The 20877-nt window shown below is 35.8% G+C and overlaps 1 protein-coding gene across 2 annotated transcripts; it reads right to left on the reverse strand.

The window, feature by feature from the left end:
* Positions 1-692: 692 nt before the first annotated feature.
* On the reverse strand, positions 693-19702 carry LOC103487240 (protein TRIGALACTOSYLDIACYLGLYCEROL 3, chloroplastic). 2 transcript variants are annotated; one of them, XM_008445496.3, is made up of 10 exons: positions 19011-19702; positions 18269-18397; positions 10542-10637; positions 10278-10355; positions 4724-4785; positions 4481-4556; positions 4138-4245; positions 2320-2495; positions 2134-2218; positions 693-1146 (listed from the first exon to the last, which is right to left on the reverse strand). In XM_008445496.3, exons 1-10 carry the CDS (start codon positions 19206-19208, stop codon positions 1108-1110), a joined length of 1047 nt encoding a protein of 348 aa, XP_008443718.1. In that variant the 5' UTR covers positions 19209-19702; the 3' UTR covers positions 693-1107. The 2 variants fall into 2 exon arrangements, with proteins under 2 accessions (XP_008443718.1, XP_008443719.1); XM_008445497.3 differs by lacking the exon at positions 18269-18397 and having other exon boundaries at positions 19011-19663.
* Between the last annotated feature and the right edge of the window lie 1175 nt (positions 19703-20877).

Here is a 20877-nt window from a genome sequence, read left to right on the forward strand (position 1 = left end):
ATAATTTTGTGAATCCCAACTTCATAAATGAATCAATTTGAACTTCTAGGTACGGTCTCTCTTAGATCTATCTATGCTCTAATTCTAATTATCTATTTTGTTAATATGATATTTGAACAAATAGAGGTATAATTTGATGCATTGATCATTTTAAAAAATCATCTAAATAAATGATCATCCATTTGATTGAAATAATTTTAAGTATATGGAGATACGATATTTTCCAAAAGAAAATCTAAAACATGATTTAAATAATTGATACACACGAAAGCTACATTAATCTTTTCCATTTAAATTACAATTCAAGAATCTTACACTTTTACATTTTTTTCCATCTCGTATGATATGGCCAATAGAAAATATAAATTCATATTCCTTGCGTCAATCTCAAATTCATAAATTCATAGACACGTGACTCAAATATATTTTTCTTGATAAATAGAAAGTTAATCCAAAAATACCATAAATTTCTATCCTAAAAAAGATGATATAGATCAATTACCTATAAGTTTGACTCGCTTTAGCCATAGAGAAGAATACCCAAATGAAAATTAAACTCTTATCCGAGCTATTTTAAAATATAACAAAATGAATCACATATTTACAAAAATAACAAAATATAACCAATAGATACTGATAAACACCGAGATCTATCATCAATTAGGTAGACGTTTATAGGCACTAATGAGTAATAGGCTGTGAAATTTAGATAATATTTATAAATACTTTTGACAGTTTTGTGTTTCAAAATAATTTCCTTTCTTGCTGAGGAATAATAGAAAGAGGAAAAAGCTATCATCAATGGAGGAAAAGCAAGATTTTAGTTCTGAGATTCTCTGCTTGCTTTCGAGGAAAACTAAAAATAATCCCCACATAGCTTCTACATTTGCCTAATACTACAGAAACAATGGAAATACAAACGAAGAACACATTTCTAACAAAGGAAACAGAATTACAGAAATGAGCTTTAATGCTTGTTCTCTTTCTCAGCAATGTGTAAGAATTGGTCCATGTTAACTTTTCTGTCTTCTCCATAACTAAAGTCTGTTGTCTCCAAAGTAGGAACGCTGCTACATCTAATCTAAAAGTACATCGTTACTGAATCCACTAGTACCTAATCGGACCATCCAAGCTTCCCGATGCAAACTGAAAAACAGAAGAAACACTAACAGTAATCAGAATCGATGATATTTTTTCTTGAGAATATACAAATGAAGAAAATTATCCTTCCTTTTCAACCCTTTATATATTATTACTCTCGAAAAAACCGACATGAATATAATTCACCAACCTTCATGTATTATACATATTATTATTATTATTAAAAGAATTATTATAATTGACAAAAATATTAAAAATATTTACAATATGTAGCAAAATTTTGAACTCTATCTACCAATGCTATTAATATCATTGATAGACACTAATAGAAGTATTGCTGACAGACACCAATAGAAATCTATCAAATCTATCAATGTCTATCAGTGATGATAGATCTAAAATTTTGCTATTTTTTAAAATATTTTGGTTCGCTTTGCTATATTTGAAAATGTCTCACTACTACTACTATTATTACTATTATTATTATTATTAATATTGAGAACCAAGAGTGTATTGAAACCAAGTCCATAAAAAGGAGTCCACACCGCTAACTACGAAATACGATTTGAATATGAAAGAATCAAACCAAGCTCGTAAGCACCACTCCAGGCTTAATACCAAAGGAGACGGCCTGCAGCAAAGGAGACCGTCTCTGACTACGTCCAGCTCCTGGGTATTAAATCCTATGTATCTAATCTTCATGGATCTTGAAAGGTCAATGTGTCTAAAAATACATTTATGTTTCCATAACTTCAACTTCCAAGTTATTATTCAATGCTTGTGTACTTCAGCAACTTCATCTTGCGCCTTGACTACATGAGATATAAAATACACAATTATTTTACCTAAACAGACACAAAACACCCACACCATAGAGTCGACTTTTTTAGCAAAATTCTCGTGATTCTGGCATTCGGTGAAGCAGTTGAAAGGATAGTAGCAACCATTCTTGCTATAATTTTTGAATCAACATCCTTACCTCTAAACTTTAAGCCTCTAAAAACATGTCAATCAAAACCTCTTTTTCTTTACCTGTTGAACGATTGGATTTGTAGACGTTGTAAATTCACCGGTCATTCCTTGCCAGACAACCCTTCCCTCGTATAAAAATAATAACCTACAAAATACCAAATTTTGTGCTTTCAAGGACTTGCCAGGAGAATAATTTATTATCATATAAGCAGCAAGAGCTCGTAACACACGAATTAAAATTGTAACCTGTCAACAGCTCTCCTAATGGTACTGTGCTGGTGCGTGACTACAATATAAGATGCAATCTTTCCAGGCTTCCCACTAGCATCCTCACCCTTAATATGTACAGAACGTATAAGATCTTCAACAACAGTTGATGCAATTGGGTCAAGTCCAGCAGTAGGTTCATCGTACAAGAGCACCTGATTACATGTGATTGTAATCAGTCAGTGCATATGGCCACAAAACAAGGTGTTCGTGGAGTCTAAAAGTAAATTGAACACACAAGGCAGTCATACAGCTAGTAAACAAGCTTGTGGCTGTTCACCTCAACGAGAATAATAGTACTTGTCATGAAGGTTATTCTTAGTTTACGAAGTAATTCACAAAGGAAAGGTCCAATTAATACAGAAAGCATCCTATCATTTATTTATTTATTATTTTTCATTTTATAAACAACTGCTTTTATTGGAAAAACAAATATACGAACAAATACACGAGCAGTGTTTTAAAAGGCGCTCTGAGGCGCATGCCTAGGCGCAAGGCGCACATCTTGCGCTTATTTATGGAGAGGCGAGGCGCGGATGATGAGGCGCGCGCCTTCCTCCAGGCGCAAAAGGCCCAAAGGCGCGGGCTTTTACATTTGGGCTGGGCTTTAATTAAAAAAAAATTATTATACCTATTACGTGTTTTACCTATTGTTTTTTACCTATTACATGTAACTTGGGTGTGAAGAAACGAAATAACTCTTACGCATCTTCGTCCACGGCTCGACTTCTTCGACTTCAAATTTCAACTCTTCCGTTCCGCGTCCCTTTTCGCTTTTGCCTTCCATTCCTTTCCGTAGTTCTCTATTGTGTTTTGTTTTTTGGGTAGAAAACTAATATTATAATATTTTATACATTAGAGTTAATTCTCATTTCGTTGTTCCTTTCAGTTTTTTATATATATATATATATTTATTTATTTATTTATATAGTGCACCTCATGAAAAAAAGCCCGTGCCTTAGTGCGCCTTGAGCCTTTAAAAACACTGTACACGAGCGTAACAAAAAAAAAATCAAGCCCACTGGCCACAAAAAGAAGCATTCCCCTACAGGAAGGGCCACCAACTATACAAAATAACTCATATAAAATAGTTACAGAAGACCTTTGAAATCCAAGTTCAAAATGAAATAGCGACCAAGAGACCAAACTTCACAAGGGTCCCTATCCCTTTATAAATGCTTATAGACAAAAGGGCCTTAAATGTTATTCTAAAACGTTTTTAGAATTTTAAAAATCCCATTTGGTTAATACTATGAAAATTTTGAAGAGTTTTTTATATGGCAAACACTTTTCACCATCCAAAAGTCTTACCGAACCCGCCCAAAGAACCTTCAAATATTCTTACTATAACCCAGTGACGTTGAGACAGAGAAAATAGAGTGCATGCAATAGATAGGAGTAGGACAAAGGAGACAGAAGACAGGTGACCAGCAGACCAGGAGAGAGAAAATAGTGGGAGAATTCAATAAGATGATTACAACTTCTCTAACCAAGTCTGACTACAAATTAGATGAAGCCATAGAAAAGCATCCCAACACAAAATAAAGGAACCAGATTTATAATTATTCTGAGATTTCTAAACCAAGCCGGATTACCAATAATACTTCCTTCCTATTTGGCATCTCCCGCTAGTATATTTTATACAGCTAAATCTGCCAACCATTAGTATGACATCACCAGAAAAACTTGAATTGTCAGAAGATGTTTGTTTTCATCTTAACCAAAAGTTGGACCGGCATGCATAACGCATAATCCAATAACTTAATAATCAAAACCGTACAGAAATAAAGAAGATACCTCTGGCTCAATTTCTTTCCTTGTGTTATCAAAAATTATGGACCTAGCTAAAGCAACTCGTTTCTTCATTCCACCTGATAATTCAGAAGGTAAACGATCCTCAACTCCCTAACAAAATAAAAGGTTAAAATAGAAAATCAGAAAATTTTGGAAGCACTGCCTACAACCAAACGTATTAGAGAATTGAGGAAGTGTAAGCAAGATACGTCAGTTGGTTCCAGTGATGAGGATAGTTCTGTATGTGTCTTAGTAGGAAGTTTTCAATAGAAAGGAAATTTGGAGGCTACAAGATGACTATCATTTGCAAAGCATGCATCATCATATAAATAAATGTGAGGCCAACCTTTAGCCCAACAGCAGCTAAGTTCTCAGTTACCAATTCTGAAATTTGATCTTCAGACAAGCTTGAATTTTCATACCTATGCAGTTAACAAGAATACAAATAAGATGAAACCTTATTCTAAAACCACCTTTCAGGTGTTTATACTGAAAAACTTTACAGGCCCAGGCAGTAAGTTTATGAAAAGAATATACAACAAAATTTTGGCAACTGGCAAGAACATTTTAAAGAAAATAAGTATCTTACAAAAGGAAACCAACATTTTGTCGAACAGTTAATGAATCAAAAAGTGCCGCACTCTGAAAAACCTACAGGCAGACAAAAACGAACGGATGAACATTTTAATGAGTAAAAAGAAACTTAAGGACGTGATTCACTATCCAGCAACAAGCTTTTAGAGTCATGAGAAACAAGGAAATAAGGCTAAATATGAAACTTCTGCAAATCTAGAATTTTTAAATAACAAAGTAACTTAAAAGCTTAAAATGATAGGTTACAATAAATTTAATTTGCATCAATAATTTAACACTGCTCTTTATTTGTGAGCTTGGAAACTCATACAATTACTAATGAGTGGTTCTCAATTAAATAAAGGAGAATGACATAGATTTTTATTAGATGAAGAAACAATTTCATTATTTAGATTCTATTTTAGATATTATACCTATCTTTAGCCAAACCTAGTTTAGCCTAATCTGTATATTTAGAAGGCCATCTGGCTGTCTAAAGTAAATGAGAAAGTACCATTCGACTAGCAACCACAATCAACAATTCAAAGTGTTCCCAAAGCGACCAACGAGAAACAATTTGATCGTTGGTTAAGGGATTAGTGTCTTTCATGCTGTCTAAAAAAGTGAAGCTGAGATAAAGGTAAGGCAACTTTGAATGTTGGATATTATATTAAATTTACTCTCACCCATTAGCTTAAGCTTTTGGGTTGAATTGGTGATCTAAAACAACTATCTATCCCTTAAAATAACTTTCAAACCTTCAGCATCACACCATGTTCAGGCAAACCAACTAAAGGATTCTGGTCCCACCAATATCAACTATCTTACAAAATGTTGTTTTTTTAAAAAGGAAACAAATCTCATTTACTATAAAAAAATGAAGGAGAGCTCAAAGTACAAGAGGGTTATACATGAGTAATTAAAGAACTAGGGATCAGTAGACGTACCGGACATCTCAACTAGGTTGACACCCCCTTAGCGTCCTCATCATATCCGAATAATAGAGAAATGAAATGACATTGAGAAAGCAAATATAGTCCAAAACATAAGATCTTTACATCAACAGCCTATCATTAACAAAAGACTAAAAGAAAACTCTAAACCGAGCGGAAACAGGACCCTTGCCTAAATCTCCTTAGCTGGACTCAAAATGGCTAAACAATAAAAGCTTGCCAATTGAGGTGAATGTCATGTGGGGAGTAATCCTGAAATCCTTTGACCACGGAGCACCATGATGAAGCATTTAAACGAGTATACTAAAATCGATCAAACCATATTTCTACCAATAAGGCCTTGACTGCATTGCACCATAAAATTGATGAGGTTTTCTATAAATCTGGTCTAGAGAGAATTTGCAGCACATTACCACTAGAACTGCCATAAAAAACCCATCTGAAATTAAAAATTTGCAGCAATCCACACCAACAATTCACTGCATAAGGACACTCGAAAAAAAGGAGATAGGCAATGAGAGGGAAGCTCTTTTTTTGTAGTGAAGAGGCACAATTTAAATTCCCTTGAAGCATGCTTCACATGGATATGTTGACTCTTCTAGGGCTGTTAGATTTCAAAGCCCCTTGTATAAAGAAACATCAATTGGAGAAGCAAGTGATAGATGAGTAACCAAGGATTTAACAGGGAAGAAGCCATTTGGTTCTAGGGACCAAACTTTCTTATCTGGGATAGAGTTTACCATTTTCCCATTTAAAGAAATCATCAGTGACTAAAAGTCAACATCCTCCCTCTTCTTTCATTAATCTTCTAAAGTAAACCGTCTAGGAACTACTTTGGCTATCCCAATGCTCGAAAATTGATCCTTTAAGCAACAGGGAAGCATGAGATAATCTAGGGAACTTGCTATTTAGGGGAGTATTATACAGTCATGGATCAGTCCAAAAATACACTCTGCTGCCATTACCAATTATGATAGTAGCCAGTGCCTCAATCTTGCGTCATTCTCTTGAAATACTAATCCACAGGCTTCTCAAACTCAAATTCTCCTTTCCGCTAGTGAGCCAAACGAAGGAGTGGCCACCGTGAATACTTTTAACTACTTTGCACCACAAGCCATTATGTTCTAACATGAAACTCCATCCCCATTTTGATAAAAGAGCCATATTTCTTATTCTCAAATCTCTTAGGCCGAGGCCCCCATCTCTTTGGCTTTGGTGATTTTAGACCATTTAGCTAAGTGGTTCAGCTTTCCCCCTTATTACCTTCCCAGAAAAATTTTCTCATGATTTTCTCCAAAGTATTAAAAACTGAAATTGGCATAAGGAAACGTAGTAAGTAGGGAGATTGGAAAGGACTGATTTGCATAGTGTAATTTGTCCACCACGAGATAAGTGGTACCTCCTCCACTTGCTTAGTTTACCTTAAATTTTATCTATAATGGGCTGCCAAGATAAGGAGCTTTTAGGGTGACCTCCAAGCGGTAAACCAAGGTACATTAAGGGAAGATATGATTTTCATGCTTTCGCTTGTTTTGATTTATTTAGGAGGCCTCAGTGTTCCACGATATAATTTTCATGCTTTCGCTTATTCAAATTTTTCCTTAGATAAGATCAATTTCACAAGCAGCAATGAATGGGACTAATTCTGCAGGTAAGTTTTCTGCTGATTCTTTACAGCATGCCTTGGATTCAAGGGTGAGAAATAACTTAGGAAGATCTAGACCCAATGCATCAACCAAATTATTTGCCTCGTATTCAGCCAACACGTCGTCTCCCTCCTCTAAAATCCTTCTAATTCTTCACTGCTGGCACTAACTTCATCATCTAATTTTTCTTTTCCAGAATTCGTAATATTTGATACTGAATGCAAAGTACCTCACACAAGATTAATGCCGGAGTCTGGAATTTCTACAGGAGGCATTAAAATTTGAAGAGATGTGAATTTTATTCACTAACCTTCGCATTCTAACCCAGAAGTTTGAATTTTTACACAGCTTTCCTCAACTAAATCGGAATTCAGGTGGGTCGTTCAAGCATTTTGGAAGGAGGTTCTTCCTTTGATGTAGAATTTCTGGAGGTCCTTAACCACTGTTTGAACAGAGGATTTTCCGGTTGGTACTTTTTTTCTTTTAACCTTCTTTTTGTTTCTGTTGTCCAGAGAGATAGGCTGTTGGAATATTTCATCAGGGAAGAAGGAAAAACAGTTTAATATTTGTGGGCCCCATCTCCTCTTCCTCATTGCCATGCGTTCCTTTCCAAGCTGCTTTTGTGGGACCCATCAAGTTGGAGCCTTTCTTATTAGCAGCATTGAACTTGTTTAGGGGGCGGCTGACAGATGGAGATCTGTAAGAACAAAAGGCGCTTTATTGCCACTGCTTTTCTCTTCCCTCCATAAATTCCTTGCCTCTTTTCCCCACAAGCGGTTGTTGCTCTTCTCCTTCTAAATTTGAATTTTGGCGCATGTTCTTCTCTTTTGGAGAAAGCCGGCCGGTCAGAAAGTAAATCACCAGCCATACTTTTTTTCCTTCAAAAGGGTTTCTATTGATTGTCGGAACATGCTGCATATTTAGACTATTATCCACTAACGGGAGGTCCACTAAGATTTCTTCATCCAAGGCTACTGCATTTAATCTACATAAATCAATAGGATTAGTGAAGTCACTAAGTAAAAGATCTTTTTTAATCAATTGTGGAGCTTCAATCGACTCAATAAAATTAAGGAAGAAACTTTCTCTTAAACTGGTAGGAACCCACATAAATTTTTTCTCACCTGGATTTTGGCTTTAGAACAATCAATAAGGTTAAGGGTATCCAAAGCTATTTCTTCCAAACCTCCAAAATACTCACCAATTGCTTTGAAGACATCTTTCCTCCATAGGTTAAGGGGAAGGTTCTTAACTGAGAGCCACCCTTCAGACCCTGTAATATGTGTTGCTCTGCTATGCTTATCATCATCCCACTTTTCAAATAATAGATGAAATTTTCGATAGTTAAACCATTTTTCGGGTGTAATAATCAAATCTTCAACCTTTCCTTTTGTTACTTTGATAATGGCTTTATCGGCATATAACGGGTTAATGCTGATATTGATGTTGAACAAGTCTTCAAGATGGGAGACAATTAAACGTGATAACATCTAGAGGTTAGAAAAGTCTTCCTTAATGCAATCGTCAGATTTTCAGATCTAGTGCCTTTAGCATAATTTTTTCTTTTTTCCTCTACGATTGATTGAGATTTGCTTTGGGCACCCTTTACTTTATCTGCATAGATTAAACCCAAGAAGTTTGCTGGAGGAGGATGTGATCCCGTCTTAAGCGAGTCGTGTTGCTGGGAGGAATACCACTGTTCTTATTTATGAATCAACAAAAAGTCCTTGATCATATTAAGAAATGAAGACCAACCCTTCTTAGAATCACTTGAGAAGATGTGAATAAAGGAGAAGTAGCTGGGATCCCTTTCGTGCTACACAGCTCATGAACCAACTTGAAGGAGTTCAAAATTTAGTTAGTCTTCCTGATTCACATCCGTTGTTGCTATTTTCTAAAAAGAACTTCCATTCTAGTTCTTTCACTAGGTTCATAATAGCTACCATGAACCATTCAAGCTGGAGTTTAGAAACTTGAAGAATTTTTTAGAAATCTACATCTTCAATATAGAAATATCCTCTTTCAAACCATATGCAGTAAAATAAATCTTGGATTTTTTGCAGCTTTTCACCTCCATGTCTAAAACTACTTATCTCGCCGGAATTAGGGGATGCCGAAGCCGGGGAGAAGCCGGGGAGTGATTGGGGAGGAGTAGAGAGAAGAGAGGAGAGAGGACTTATCTATTCCGAACTTAACACCCATGACATTATAGCACAAAAAAGTTGTCATAAGCCAAGAATTTTGATAACGAAAAGGGCATGGGTCCCAGAAGATATCGCCAAAAGAAAGATCCAACAAGTGATGTCTGATGTGATTCTATTAACAGGAATTGGGGGAGAAAATAACATTACAAGTACTTGAAACTAAGACCTCCTTTGATCCTGTGTTGAATTACAACTATTTCTTAGTTGTCCGTAGAAGTATTCGGATGAAAGAGAATTATAGAAACGTCAACGAAAAGTAGACACTTTAGAGGAGGTGTGGTTGTTAACTAGGTTTAAGATATTTATTTGAGCTGTGGTAACGAATGATTTTTGTAGGTACCCTTTAAGAATTATTACGTTGAGTTGGAGGCTCCTTTTTGTACACCTAGGTGCTTGGCCTCTCTGCCGGGTTTTTCCTTTTTGTATGTAATGTCTTCTTTCATTTAACCTAAATGAAAGTTGGGTTTCTCAAAGAACAAATTCAAATCATTTATTTAGTCGGTTAATAATATCACATGTGCTTAGTAATGAATTCAGAAAAGAAAGTAATTCACTGAAAGAAAATGAAATTTGAAACACCATAAAGGTAACCTATTAATGCTTTCTACAATTCTTCAATTTGTATAATTGAACCTAATAACCTTTTCAAAACTTTTAGACTACGTCAGGTATATTCTCCGTTCTCACGGTATTATCACATATTTATGTAAAAAGAGTAATTTTTCATTTAACTTCTCGAATATATTCAAGTTAAAGACAGTTCTAACCAATCCAATTCGAAGACCAGATAGCTCTTCATCATCGATCAAACCAATTCGCTTTCTACCTCGAATATACACCTCTCCCTGTTCACAATACCAGAAATTCAATTAGGAGAACCATAAATACCTGGAAACCTGGAAAACACACACGCACGCCCATGTATATATGTATTTCTTTTCTTTTCTTTTCTTTTTTATAGAAACCTGGAAAATGTATGGTCCAACTCAACATTAGAAAAATGCAATGTGTAATTAAAGTCAGTTATGTACCTTGTCTGGAGAAAGAAGACCTGCGATGATCTTCAGTATTGTAGACTTCCCAGTACCAGAAGGCCCAATTACTCCCACAGCTTCTCCATGTCTAATCTATACGAATGAAAATGAGAAAGATAATAAAAATTACTGAATATAAAACCAGAGACAAAGCTGATAGAAGAGCTGTGAGAATCTTGGTATAGGGTGATTAGATTAGTATTCTTTTCTGTAGCATGGCAAAGGAATCTAAAGAATAGCTAGAAAACACTACAACACTCTATCATTACTGAGACGATTTAAAATTAAGACAGAAAAGGGAAACAACCGTGGAAATAACCACACATTAAACCCAAAATTTCCTTCTTAGTGCCAGGTGTATTTGAAGAGAATTCACATAAAAGAGAGAATGTATAATATCTATAGACACATACTTCCCCACTGACAACAAGCTGACTATTTATCCCGTTCCAAGGTTGCTTCTTCTTTAAAGTTGCTAAGCTGTCCAAAGTTAGCTAATGATGCTTTCTTTTTTTAATAAAGTAGGAACCACATTTTGTTGGAATAGAAAAGATGAAAGCCCTTGAAGTATTGGTATGGAGATTGCATGAAAATTTTACACGTTTGCAATGATCAAAGAAGTTATAGGACTGGAAAAAAAAACTGGATAGAAACAGAATCATGAAGCAAATGAGTACATCTCAAACATCTTCCAGCTGTTTTTCACATCCAACCATCGTTAAACAGTATTTAATTTCCTTCAATCAAAGTTTTCAAATGGAAAAAAAAAAAAAAAAAACCTACAAGATACAACAAAGCTTAATAAGTTTCCTTTACCCTTGATTTTATTTCATGTATTCCTCTAAACAAACTAAGAAGTGAGAACCATCAAACATATTCCAAAATATTTTCTTGTTCTTTTTTTCTTTTTTTGATAAAAGACCAACTTTTATTGAGAAGAAAGGATCAATATACAAAAAACTAAGCCTACGTGAGAGAGTCCCTTAGAAAAAATGTATCCAATCTAACGTCGGAGGAGCTCTCCGATCGACATCCCTCTAGGCCATGTTTCGTGGTTTACTGTGGTGAGTGCTTTGTTGTGGGATGTTCAGGAGGAGGGGAACGATAAGATGTTCAAAGGTTTAAAAATGATCTTAGCAATGTATGGTCCTTAGCGAGGTTTCATTTCTCGCTTTGGGCTTACATTTTAAAGGCCTTTTGTAATTATTCCCTATGCCCTTCCTTTAGAGAGGGTGCTTCTGTGAGCTTGTTTTTTCTTTTTTATGCCCTTGTCTTCTTTCATTTTTTACTCAATGAAAGTTGTTTTCATCTGAAAAAATCTAACAAAATTGGAAAACTCAACAAATGTTCTATGCACGTCTAATACATATGTTGTGCTAACAAGTGTTCAATAACTGTTGGAGTATCCAAATCTCTGGCACGTGTAGAACACAAACACACTAGCCAAACTACAGTATCCATGTTTCATAGTATTCCACCATAATCTCATAAAAGAGGTGCATGGAGGGAATAAGCAGTCAAAAAATGATAGACACCTATCATGAAAGTTTACACAAGAAAGAAAAAAAAGAAATCTTTTATTTTATTAGAATGATTAATGTGTTTCATACCAGAGGAGAAGACTCCTATTTATAGAGATCTATTACAATTGGGGGTAAAAAGGGAATTAACCTAGAATATTACCTAATTACCCAATTAACCCTTAGTTTTCTTACATCAATCTAGGCCCTTGTTGGGTGTCGGCGGAAGGAGTAGAGGCCGATCCTGAGGATGTGCGCACAATCTTAGAATGGCCCAACCAACCAACGTTAGGGAACTACGGAGCTTCCTTGGGTTAACTAGCTATTATTGTCCATTTGTCGTGGGATATGGACAGATAGCTCAACCATAACACCAAATGACAGGCAATGATGCATTTGTTTGGTCAGAAGAATCCGTAGAGGTCTTTAAGAGATTAAAATGAGTCATGATAACATTACTTGTCTTCGCTTTACCTGATTTTGCTAATCCTTTCATTATGGAAATAGATGCTTCAAGTACGGGAGTGGGAGCGATGTTGACCCAAGGGTAAAGACCAATTGCTCTTTTTAGTAAAATTGTCTCCTCAGGCACAAGCTAAATTTGTATACGAAAGGGAGCCATGGCTTAGTGATCCAGCGTTGGTGTTCTTATTTGTTGGGGCAGATGTTCATAGTGCACACCGATCAGCAATCCTTAACATATTCTAGAGCAAAAGGTGATCCAGCCCGAATTATCAGAATTGGGTGTCAAAGCTCCTTGGTTATGACTTTGAAGTTCAATATAAACCTAGCCTCCAAAACAACGTAGCAGATATATTGCCCCGCATGCCTCCTCAAGTACATTTGGTGAGCTTCACTGCGCCAGACATTTTAGATGTGGAAGTAGTGCGATGATCACTTCTGACGACTATCTCCATCAAATTCGTGATGACTTGGTGATCAACCTGGATAGCCACCCAAACTTTTCAATGGTTCAAGGGCACTTGATATATAAAGACAGGTTATTCTTGTTGGCCCACTTGTCGTTGATTCCCAACATCCTCCATACATATCACGATTCGGTCCTCAGAGGGCATTTCGAGTATCTGCGGACATACAAGAGGGAATCTGGTGAATTATATAGGCAAGTACAAAGAATCTAATTCAGCAGTATGTCTCTGAATGTGACATATGCCAACGAAACAAGTCCAGCGACTTAGCCCCTGTCGGCCTCCTACAACCACTGCCACTCAGTTACGATGAAGCACGACTTATCATCCCCAAACGGATGGCCAAACAGAGATCTCGAATAAGTTTGTTAAACATATTGGCGTAGTTTCTGCATAGAGAAGCCAAAGAGGTAGATAGATTGGTTACATTGGGCAGAGCATTGGTACAACACCTCATACCATGCTATCTTGAAGTCTATTCCTTACCAAGTTGTGTTTGGAGGTACCCTACCCGCTATCACTTTTTATGAGCCAGAAAACCGTCAACGCCACCCTAGATGATCAATTAATGGAGTGAAACAAGGTTTTACATGAACTGAAATTTCACTTAGAAAAGGCCCAAGAACGGATGAAACAGTATGCGGATCATCACCATCAGGAAGTAGAGTATTCGTGTGGGGATTGGGTTCACTTAAAATTACGATCCTATCAACAGCAAACTATGACGCAAAGGTATAGTGAAAAACTTTCTCCAAAATATTTTGGCCCTTATCAGATTGAGGAGAGAATTGGGACAGTGGCTTATAGGCTTGCCCTATCATCCTATGCTTCTATCCACCCGGTTTTTCATGTCTCACAGCTAAAACAAGCGTTAAGCAGTACCACATCTACCAAACCCACACTTCTGGATCTCACTAAAGATTTCGAATGTGAAGCCGTCCCCGAAGATGTCACTACCTACCGCGACAATCACTGCACCCGAGAATGGAAGCTCAGGATCCAATGAAAAGGACTACCGAAATATGAAGCCACCTAAGAAAGCTTGGAGTAGATCAAAGAGCAGTTCCTGACTTTCTCCCTTCAGGACAAGGAAGCTTTCGTCCCGAGGATATTGTTAGACCACCAATCATACATACATACGTGAGAAGGTGTAGTCCCAGGAATTCATACTTTCTCCCTTGGAGGGGTGACGTGTATTGTTATATATATATATATATATATATATATATATATATATATATATATATATATATATATATACATATTACTTTTTTGTGGTGGAAAAGGTTGTGTTTTTGTGTAATCTTCTTAGACTTGTACCGGAGGGAACTCCCTCTAGAAAGGAGCCCACTGTATTTTGTATTTTGTTAAGCAATCTGTTAGACCCCTTATCAAACAAGTGTATACAAGAAGAAAGAAATAGAATTTGTTCTAATGAGCACGTGTGGAAATAGATGTTTGTTAGTTTTAAAAAAGAAACAAAACACACGTGTGATTTAAGTAGGTCGGTGGGCGGGAAAATAGGAGGAATGACAGTTGTCTTTTGGGCGGGAAATAGTGTATAAAGTCAGTGTCGTGAGTAGGAAGTAGCGGACAAGTTTTTGGAGGGAAATTGTAAGAGATGTTTCTACATTCTTCTGGTTGAGAGAAGAACAGAAATTAGCATTGTAATCAAGGATTGTTACATCAACAATTCTTATTCTTGAACTGTAGTAATTCAATAAAGTCAGCAATTACCATTTGAATTTGGAGTTCCATCACAATCTAAGAGTTAAACTCTCAGTAGAGGGTTGTTACCAGTGTTTTTAAAGGCTCAAGGCGCACTAAGGCGCAATGGTCCTCTGGGGCCTAGGCGCAAGGCGCACAAAAAGGCGCAGGCTTTTTTTCATGAGGCGCACTATATAAATATATATATATATATATATATATACATACAAAATTGAAAGGAACAACAATGTATAAAATATAAGTAAATAACCAATGTGGAAATGAGAATTAACTCTAATGTATAAAATATTATAATATTAGTTTTCTACCCAATAAACAAAACACAATAGAAAACTAGTCAGAATTCAACAACAATCGAAATAAAAGTTCATTCCTAAAGATCAAACTCATCATCACTAAATTGATCCTCATCTTCATTCACTCCTTCGTTGGACTTATAACCATCGGTATCTTCTTCGTTGGACTTATAGCCATATGTAAAACACGTAATAGGTATAATAGTTTTTTTTTTTTTAATTACAGCCTAGCCCAAATAATAAAGCCCGCGCCTTTGGGGCTTTTGCGCCTACTGCGCCTGGAGGAAGGCGTGCGCCTCAGCCGCGCCTCTTCATCTGCACCTCGCCTCTCCGCAAATAAGTGCAAGGTGTGCGCCTTGCGCCTAGGCGCGCGCCTCAGCGCGCCTTTTAAAACACTGGTTGTTACATTAGATCCCTAGTTATCTTACTGATAGATAGTAAATTGTAAGATATCTTAGGCACATGTAACACATTCTGTAAAACGAGACCATCAAAAGGGGAAATATGACTCTTGCCGGCAATAGGAGCAAAGGACCCATCATCTACAATCCCAATTATTTCATTGCCAGCATAAGGGAGATATGATATAAAATGTTTTGAGGATCCAGTTAAATGGTGTGTAGCATTAAATTAAGTATCCAGAGTTCCTTCCCAACGATGCTGATAAGACTAAAGGATTGAGATGTACCTAATTGTGTAATGGCTCTAAGAGGAGTACCAAGATCACCTTGATTCCCCGCAGAGGTTCGGGTTTGTAAAGCTTCGGTTGATCCACTCATAAAAGCCCTACAAAAATTATGCTTGTCATTTAGCGGACGTTTCTAACCACTTGGTGATCGACCATGTAACTTCTACCAATTGTCTTTCATATGCAAAGGTTTCTTACAATGTTCACACACCGGGACAAACTTCCTACTTTGAGGTTGCATACTATTAATCAATGAAGACCAAAGAAGAGAGTTCTCTCCTTTCCAAATCTGTTCCTGAGGGTCTCCTAGTATAGGTCTCGGTACCTCACCTATTGATATCCAAATTTGTGACGCCCCTCAAGCGCCATCTTAATGGATTGAGACCATAAGAAATAATTTTGGCCATTCAATTTCTTCCCGCCATGTACTCCTATGGAGCCAGATAAATAATTTGTAGCAGTTAAGGTAAGGAAAAAGGTTACCGGGTTCTCCGAATACATCGGTAAGACAGAAGGAGTGGCAGAATTTGTGGAGTTTGTGGTAGCTCCTAGAGCTGCCCCGAGAGCAGCGATTTCTTGTTGAAAACTTGTCTGAAGATTAGCCAACTACTGTTGAACCTGTTAGACCCCCTATCAAGTTCTTCTAAAGTAGAAGAAAGAAATAAAAGTCACACGTTGCACACGAGTGAAATAGTAGTTAAGTCGGTTGGCTTTAAGTAAAAATAGAAGTCTGTTTAGGTGGGAAAGGTTGTTGAATTTTGTTAGTTGAGTTTGTGCTATTGTAACTTCCTGAAAGATAGAAGAACAAGTGAGCAGAGAGTTGAATTGAGATTTCCTCAATTCGCTACTATCGTAATCCATTTCCTATATGAATAAAGCTTGAATTTCCTCAAAGCTTGAAATTCTATCAGAACCATTATAGGAGATAAACCAACCAATCCTTGATGTTCATAACTAGGCGACGCATGATAAGGAAAACTCAATTATTGTGAAAAGCTTGTTGCCTCATTAGGGAATTTACATATGTGGTAGGCAGATGACTCACTAATCTTGTTTTCATGATATATGTTTCAATTAGGGTTTCCATCAAAGGGTTGTGGCAGCACTAGAGTTGGATGGATATGTAAGGACGGAAGATAACGATCAATGGCAGCTTGGACAACAGTGGCAATATCAGTAGCAGAAAAAATGGTGTCTTCGATGACTTCTCCGGTGATTGTTCCGACGGTGGCGACGGAAGTTGGCGACAGCAGCTGTGGCTGAGGTGGGGCTAGTGCAAAACTAAGGTCATCTTGCACCGTTTGGTTTTCGCTAATGGCAACTAAGGTTTTGTCACCACGCTCTAATAACATATTGAAAATAAGAAAACATATAGGTGGAAAGCCCTAGGGAGAAAAAACCAGGATAGAAACCACTCTTATTATTTTCAAATAATTAAAAGAGTACAAGAGAGGAGAATCTATATAGGCTATAACTAGCCCTAACAACAAAAGGAAATAAAACGAGGGTACAATAAATTACACAAATACCCTTGAGGCTACAAACACTCCACTAGCCCCTAATTTCCAACAATGACATACTATATTTCAAAATGTTTTTATGTGTATTTAACATAATTCTACTTTTTAAAATTTTAAATTCTCGATACAAATGAAAACATAACAAATTGTTTCAAAATTTGCACTATGTGTATCACAGAATCTGAAAACTTTCAAAAATAGAATCAAAATTATCTGTCAAACGCATATCTGCTGAACTCAATGAATCTGAAAACATAAAATAGAATCTGGATTTTCTATCCAAGAGGCCCTAATCATCCACAACCACTTGAAGCATTGTGTAAGTCTTTGTTACTGCATTTTTCATTAGCTGCCACACTATACAAACCAGGGAAGACATGGTTAAAAAGAAATGTTATACAACCTGTGTCATCCCAAAACCCTGTAAACAAAGACTTGAAAAATGACTAAACAACTAAAGCATTTCCAAAGCTATGTTCATTGACATGAATATTAAGAGACCAGATCAAAGAAGAATAGGAATTAGGAACATCCATGAAGGCTCAAAAGAAAGCTCACTTATAGCACAAAACTGTATTTGGAACTACAACAACCACCACAACCCTACCAAGAACCTACAAGGTTCCTTTTGATTACCACATTCTTAGGACAGAGAGGATAAGAATTATTTCACAGTTGTTTCATGAGATTAAAACTTATATCAAATGACAAAAATTCATTTGATAATCCGATGAAAAAACAGTAGAACACTTTCATTTCCCTAATAATGCAACTCAAAAACCACTAATAAAATTAATCGAAGACCATTAAAGTAGAATTGGAAGTTGCATTGAGACATATGTATAAGCTGAAAAGAACAGTAAATGATAACAGACGTCTACATGGAACACTTGTACTTAGATACCCCCTTTTACTCAAGAAAGAATCTCCCTCTAACACCTTATTTTCCGGCCCAAAAAAACTCGCTTATAGACATATATCAAAAGAAAAATTGCATAAAACTGAAAAAGGAAATGAACTAAAGATGCAGAAATGTGCATCACCTTGAAGCTCACACCTCTCAATATATGTTTTTCTCCAAAGGATTTGTGGACATTTCTACACTCGATGAGAACATCAGACTCATCCTTGTCCTCATTTTCTGAGCTCAAATGTTCTGATCTAAACGAGTCCTGATAATATAATCCTTGTTAAATACGAACCACAACATACAAATGATAAATACATAAAAAATATTAGAATTTGTATTCATTAAGAAGAGATTTATTTTCGGCAATGGACAAAAACAGGATACAATTATTAAACGAGTGAAGATTTCAACTAAAGTTAGGAAAAAAGATATACTCACTGAATACAAGTGCAACACAAAGCTAGAAAGCATTTATGTCTCAACGCTGATTATGGATGTTTAAATTGATAGCTAAGATGGCAATAAAATGAAAAACGCTATGAACAATCAGATATAAACTGGAGTTCTGAACCTATATAAACTGCGACCAACACGATCAGGTGCCACGGCAGAAGCAATCAAACAGGAAGAAAGTGTACGAAATGGGAAAATAATAGAGTTTCAAGACATACTAAAAATCGATAAAAAAAAATAAAAATAATAAAATAAAAAAACGAACAGCATCCCATTTCAATGACGCGTATGAACACAATCACAGCAATTAAAATTCAGCGACGAGACAATGCAATGAACAATCATAAGCACGAAAGTATCAATCAAATACACAGGGCTAGAAAAAACACAAAGACAAAAAATGAAAAAAGTGCTTAATGTACATTCGAATTTACGGCAGATGACTCATCACTCTTGAAGTACGGAGGAGGCGCAATGCAATTACAAGCAACAATCCTTCTCTGGTCCTTTATCTTACAACAAAACGAATTATGCGCATCAAGAACAGCAACTTTACGCGATCGAGAGGAACAATTGGGTACTGTTAATGGGAAGAATACCGAACCCGATATGGAAACCATGTTACCGGGATTGACCCGTTTAAGGGTAGATGAATTTTGAGATTGTGAAACTGACCCACGATTCAACCAGTCCAAAATCAGCCTCCTATTGAATTAGTAGTTTCAATGCAATCGAACCTCACAAATTTAAAGAAACCCAAACGGGGTTATGAGCAAAAAAAAAAAAAAACTCGATTTTATCCTGCAACTCAAGGTAAAGAAGGATAGTTTAAGGAGTTCTGCTTGAGAATGAAGTAGAAATGATACAGAACTCGCCCAGAAAAAGATTTAAAAAGATGAAGGAAAGAGATGGGAATGTGCAGAAACTTCGTAAATTAGAAGAAACCCACGTAGAGTTTTAATAAGAGACGTGATTGCTAATTAGTTCCCCGTCGTATGCCAACGGCGGTGACGTGACGAACTGGGTTTGTGATGAGACGCCAGCCGTCTTCCTCCTTTTGCTTTTTCTTATTTTCTTTTCTTTATTCTTTTTTTTTTTTTCGAGTTTTAACAATTTGCTTGCGTAATATTGGGATTGTTTTGGAGAAATGGTAAAAAATATAAATTTAGAAGAATATTTCAAAGCATTCTCCAAAAGAACGGAGAATTTGAACTAATTTTTACACCCTAGTCTTCTTAATCAATAATCAATATACATAAAACACTATAACTTCTCGTTATCGAAGGTCTCAAGTTCATTTAGTTTATCATGGTATCTATTTCTATAGTTATAGATGTCTGTTTCGATACATGTAGGAAATAGTATCAATGGCTTTCGACCTTGATTGCATGAGCACGTGCATAGACGAAATTTTGGTTTAAGATGTAATTATGATAAGAAAAAAAATGCATTTAGACACAACTATACTTATGAATGTTTTGACTTGTACTTGGTGTTATATTCATGGACAAATAATTTTTTATTTTTGTTGATGGAACTCAAGCACACATTCAATTATAACATGGTAAAAGGGTCAAGATCGAGAATTGTCTTCTGAAGGTCTAATATAAACTCCAATAAATTTCAGATAGGAAAAATATATCAAAATTGAAATAGCTTTAGAATTAGGATTCTCCAAGAAATTAGTTCATTTTAGTTCTAATGCTAAACGTTCTCAAGGATTCTAACGATGTAGTAGATTACATTGATACTTCAAAAAAAAGATAACCAAGTTGTGTGCTAATAAAAAAAATTATTGTTTATTTTTCCATGAGAACTCTGGTCCAGTAAATTAAAAAGATTTAACCCTCGCTAGGATCAAGTTGACCAGATCTATTCTCGTGCATATTATAAGAATACTCAATATATAGTATGATTATTTATTCTACTTATATATATTGAGTTCTTCGATAAATAGTATGATTAGATGCTTTGTCAAGCAAAAAGAGTTTTATGTCATTGGTTTTAATTTAATTATATATTTCTAATGTTTAAAAACTCAATCAAATAGCAATCACATGGTAATAAGAAGTCAATTAGAATGAGATAGATTGCATTTTAGTGGAATGGTTGATGGACTTATTTATTGCGTTACATGGAAGATACGTATAGTTTGAGATGTAAAATTCATCACAAAAGACTTTAATTTTCTCTTTGTTGCCATTTAATTACTATCTTATTTATGTATGATACTTCTATAACTACTAAACCTTTTCAAAAAAAATAAGGTTATTACTTAAATAAAAATGA

Source organism: Cucumis melo, chromosome 2 (assembly GCF_025177605.1).
Source record: "Cucumis melo cultivar AY chromosome 2, USDA_Cmelo_AY_1.0, whole genome shotgun sequence".
NCBI classification, from domain to species: Eukaryota; Viridiplantae; Streptophyta; class Magnoliopsida; order Cucurbitales; family Cucurbitaceae; genus Cucumis; species Cucumis melo.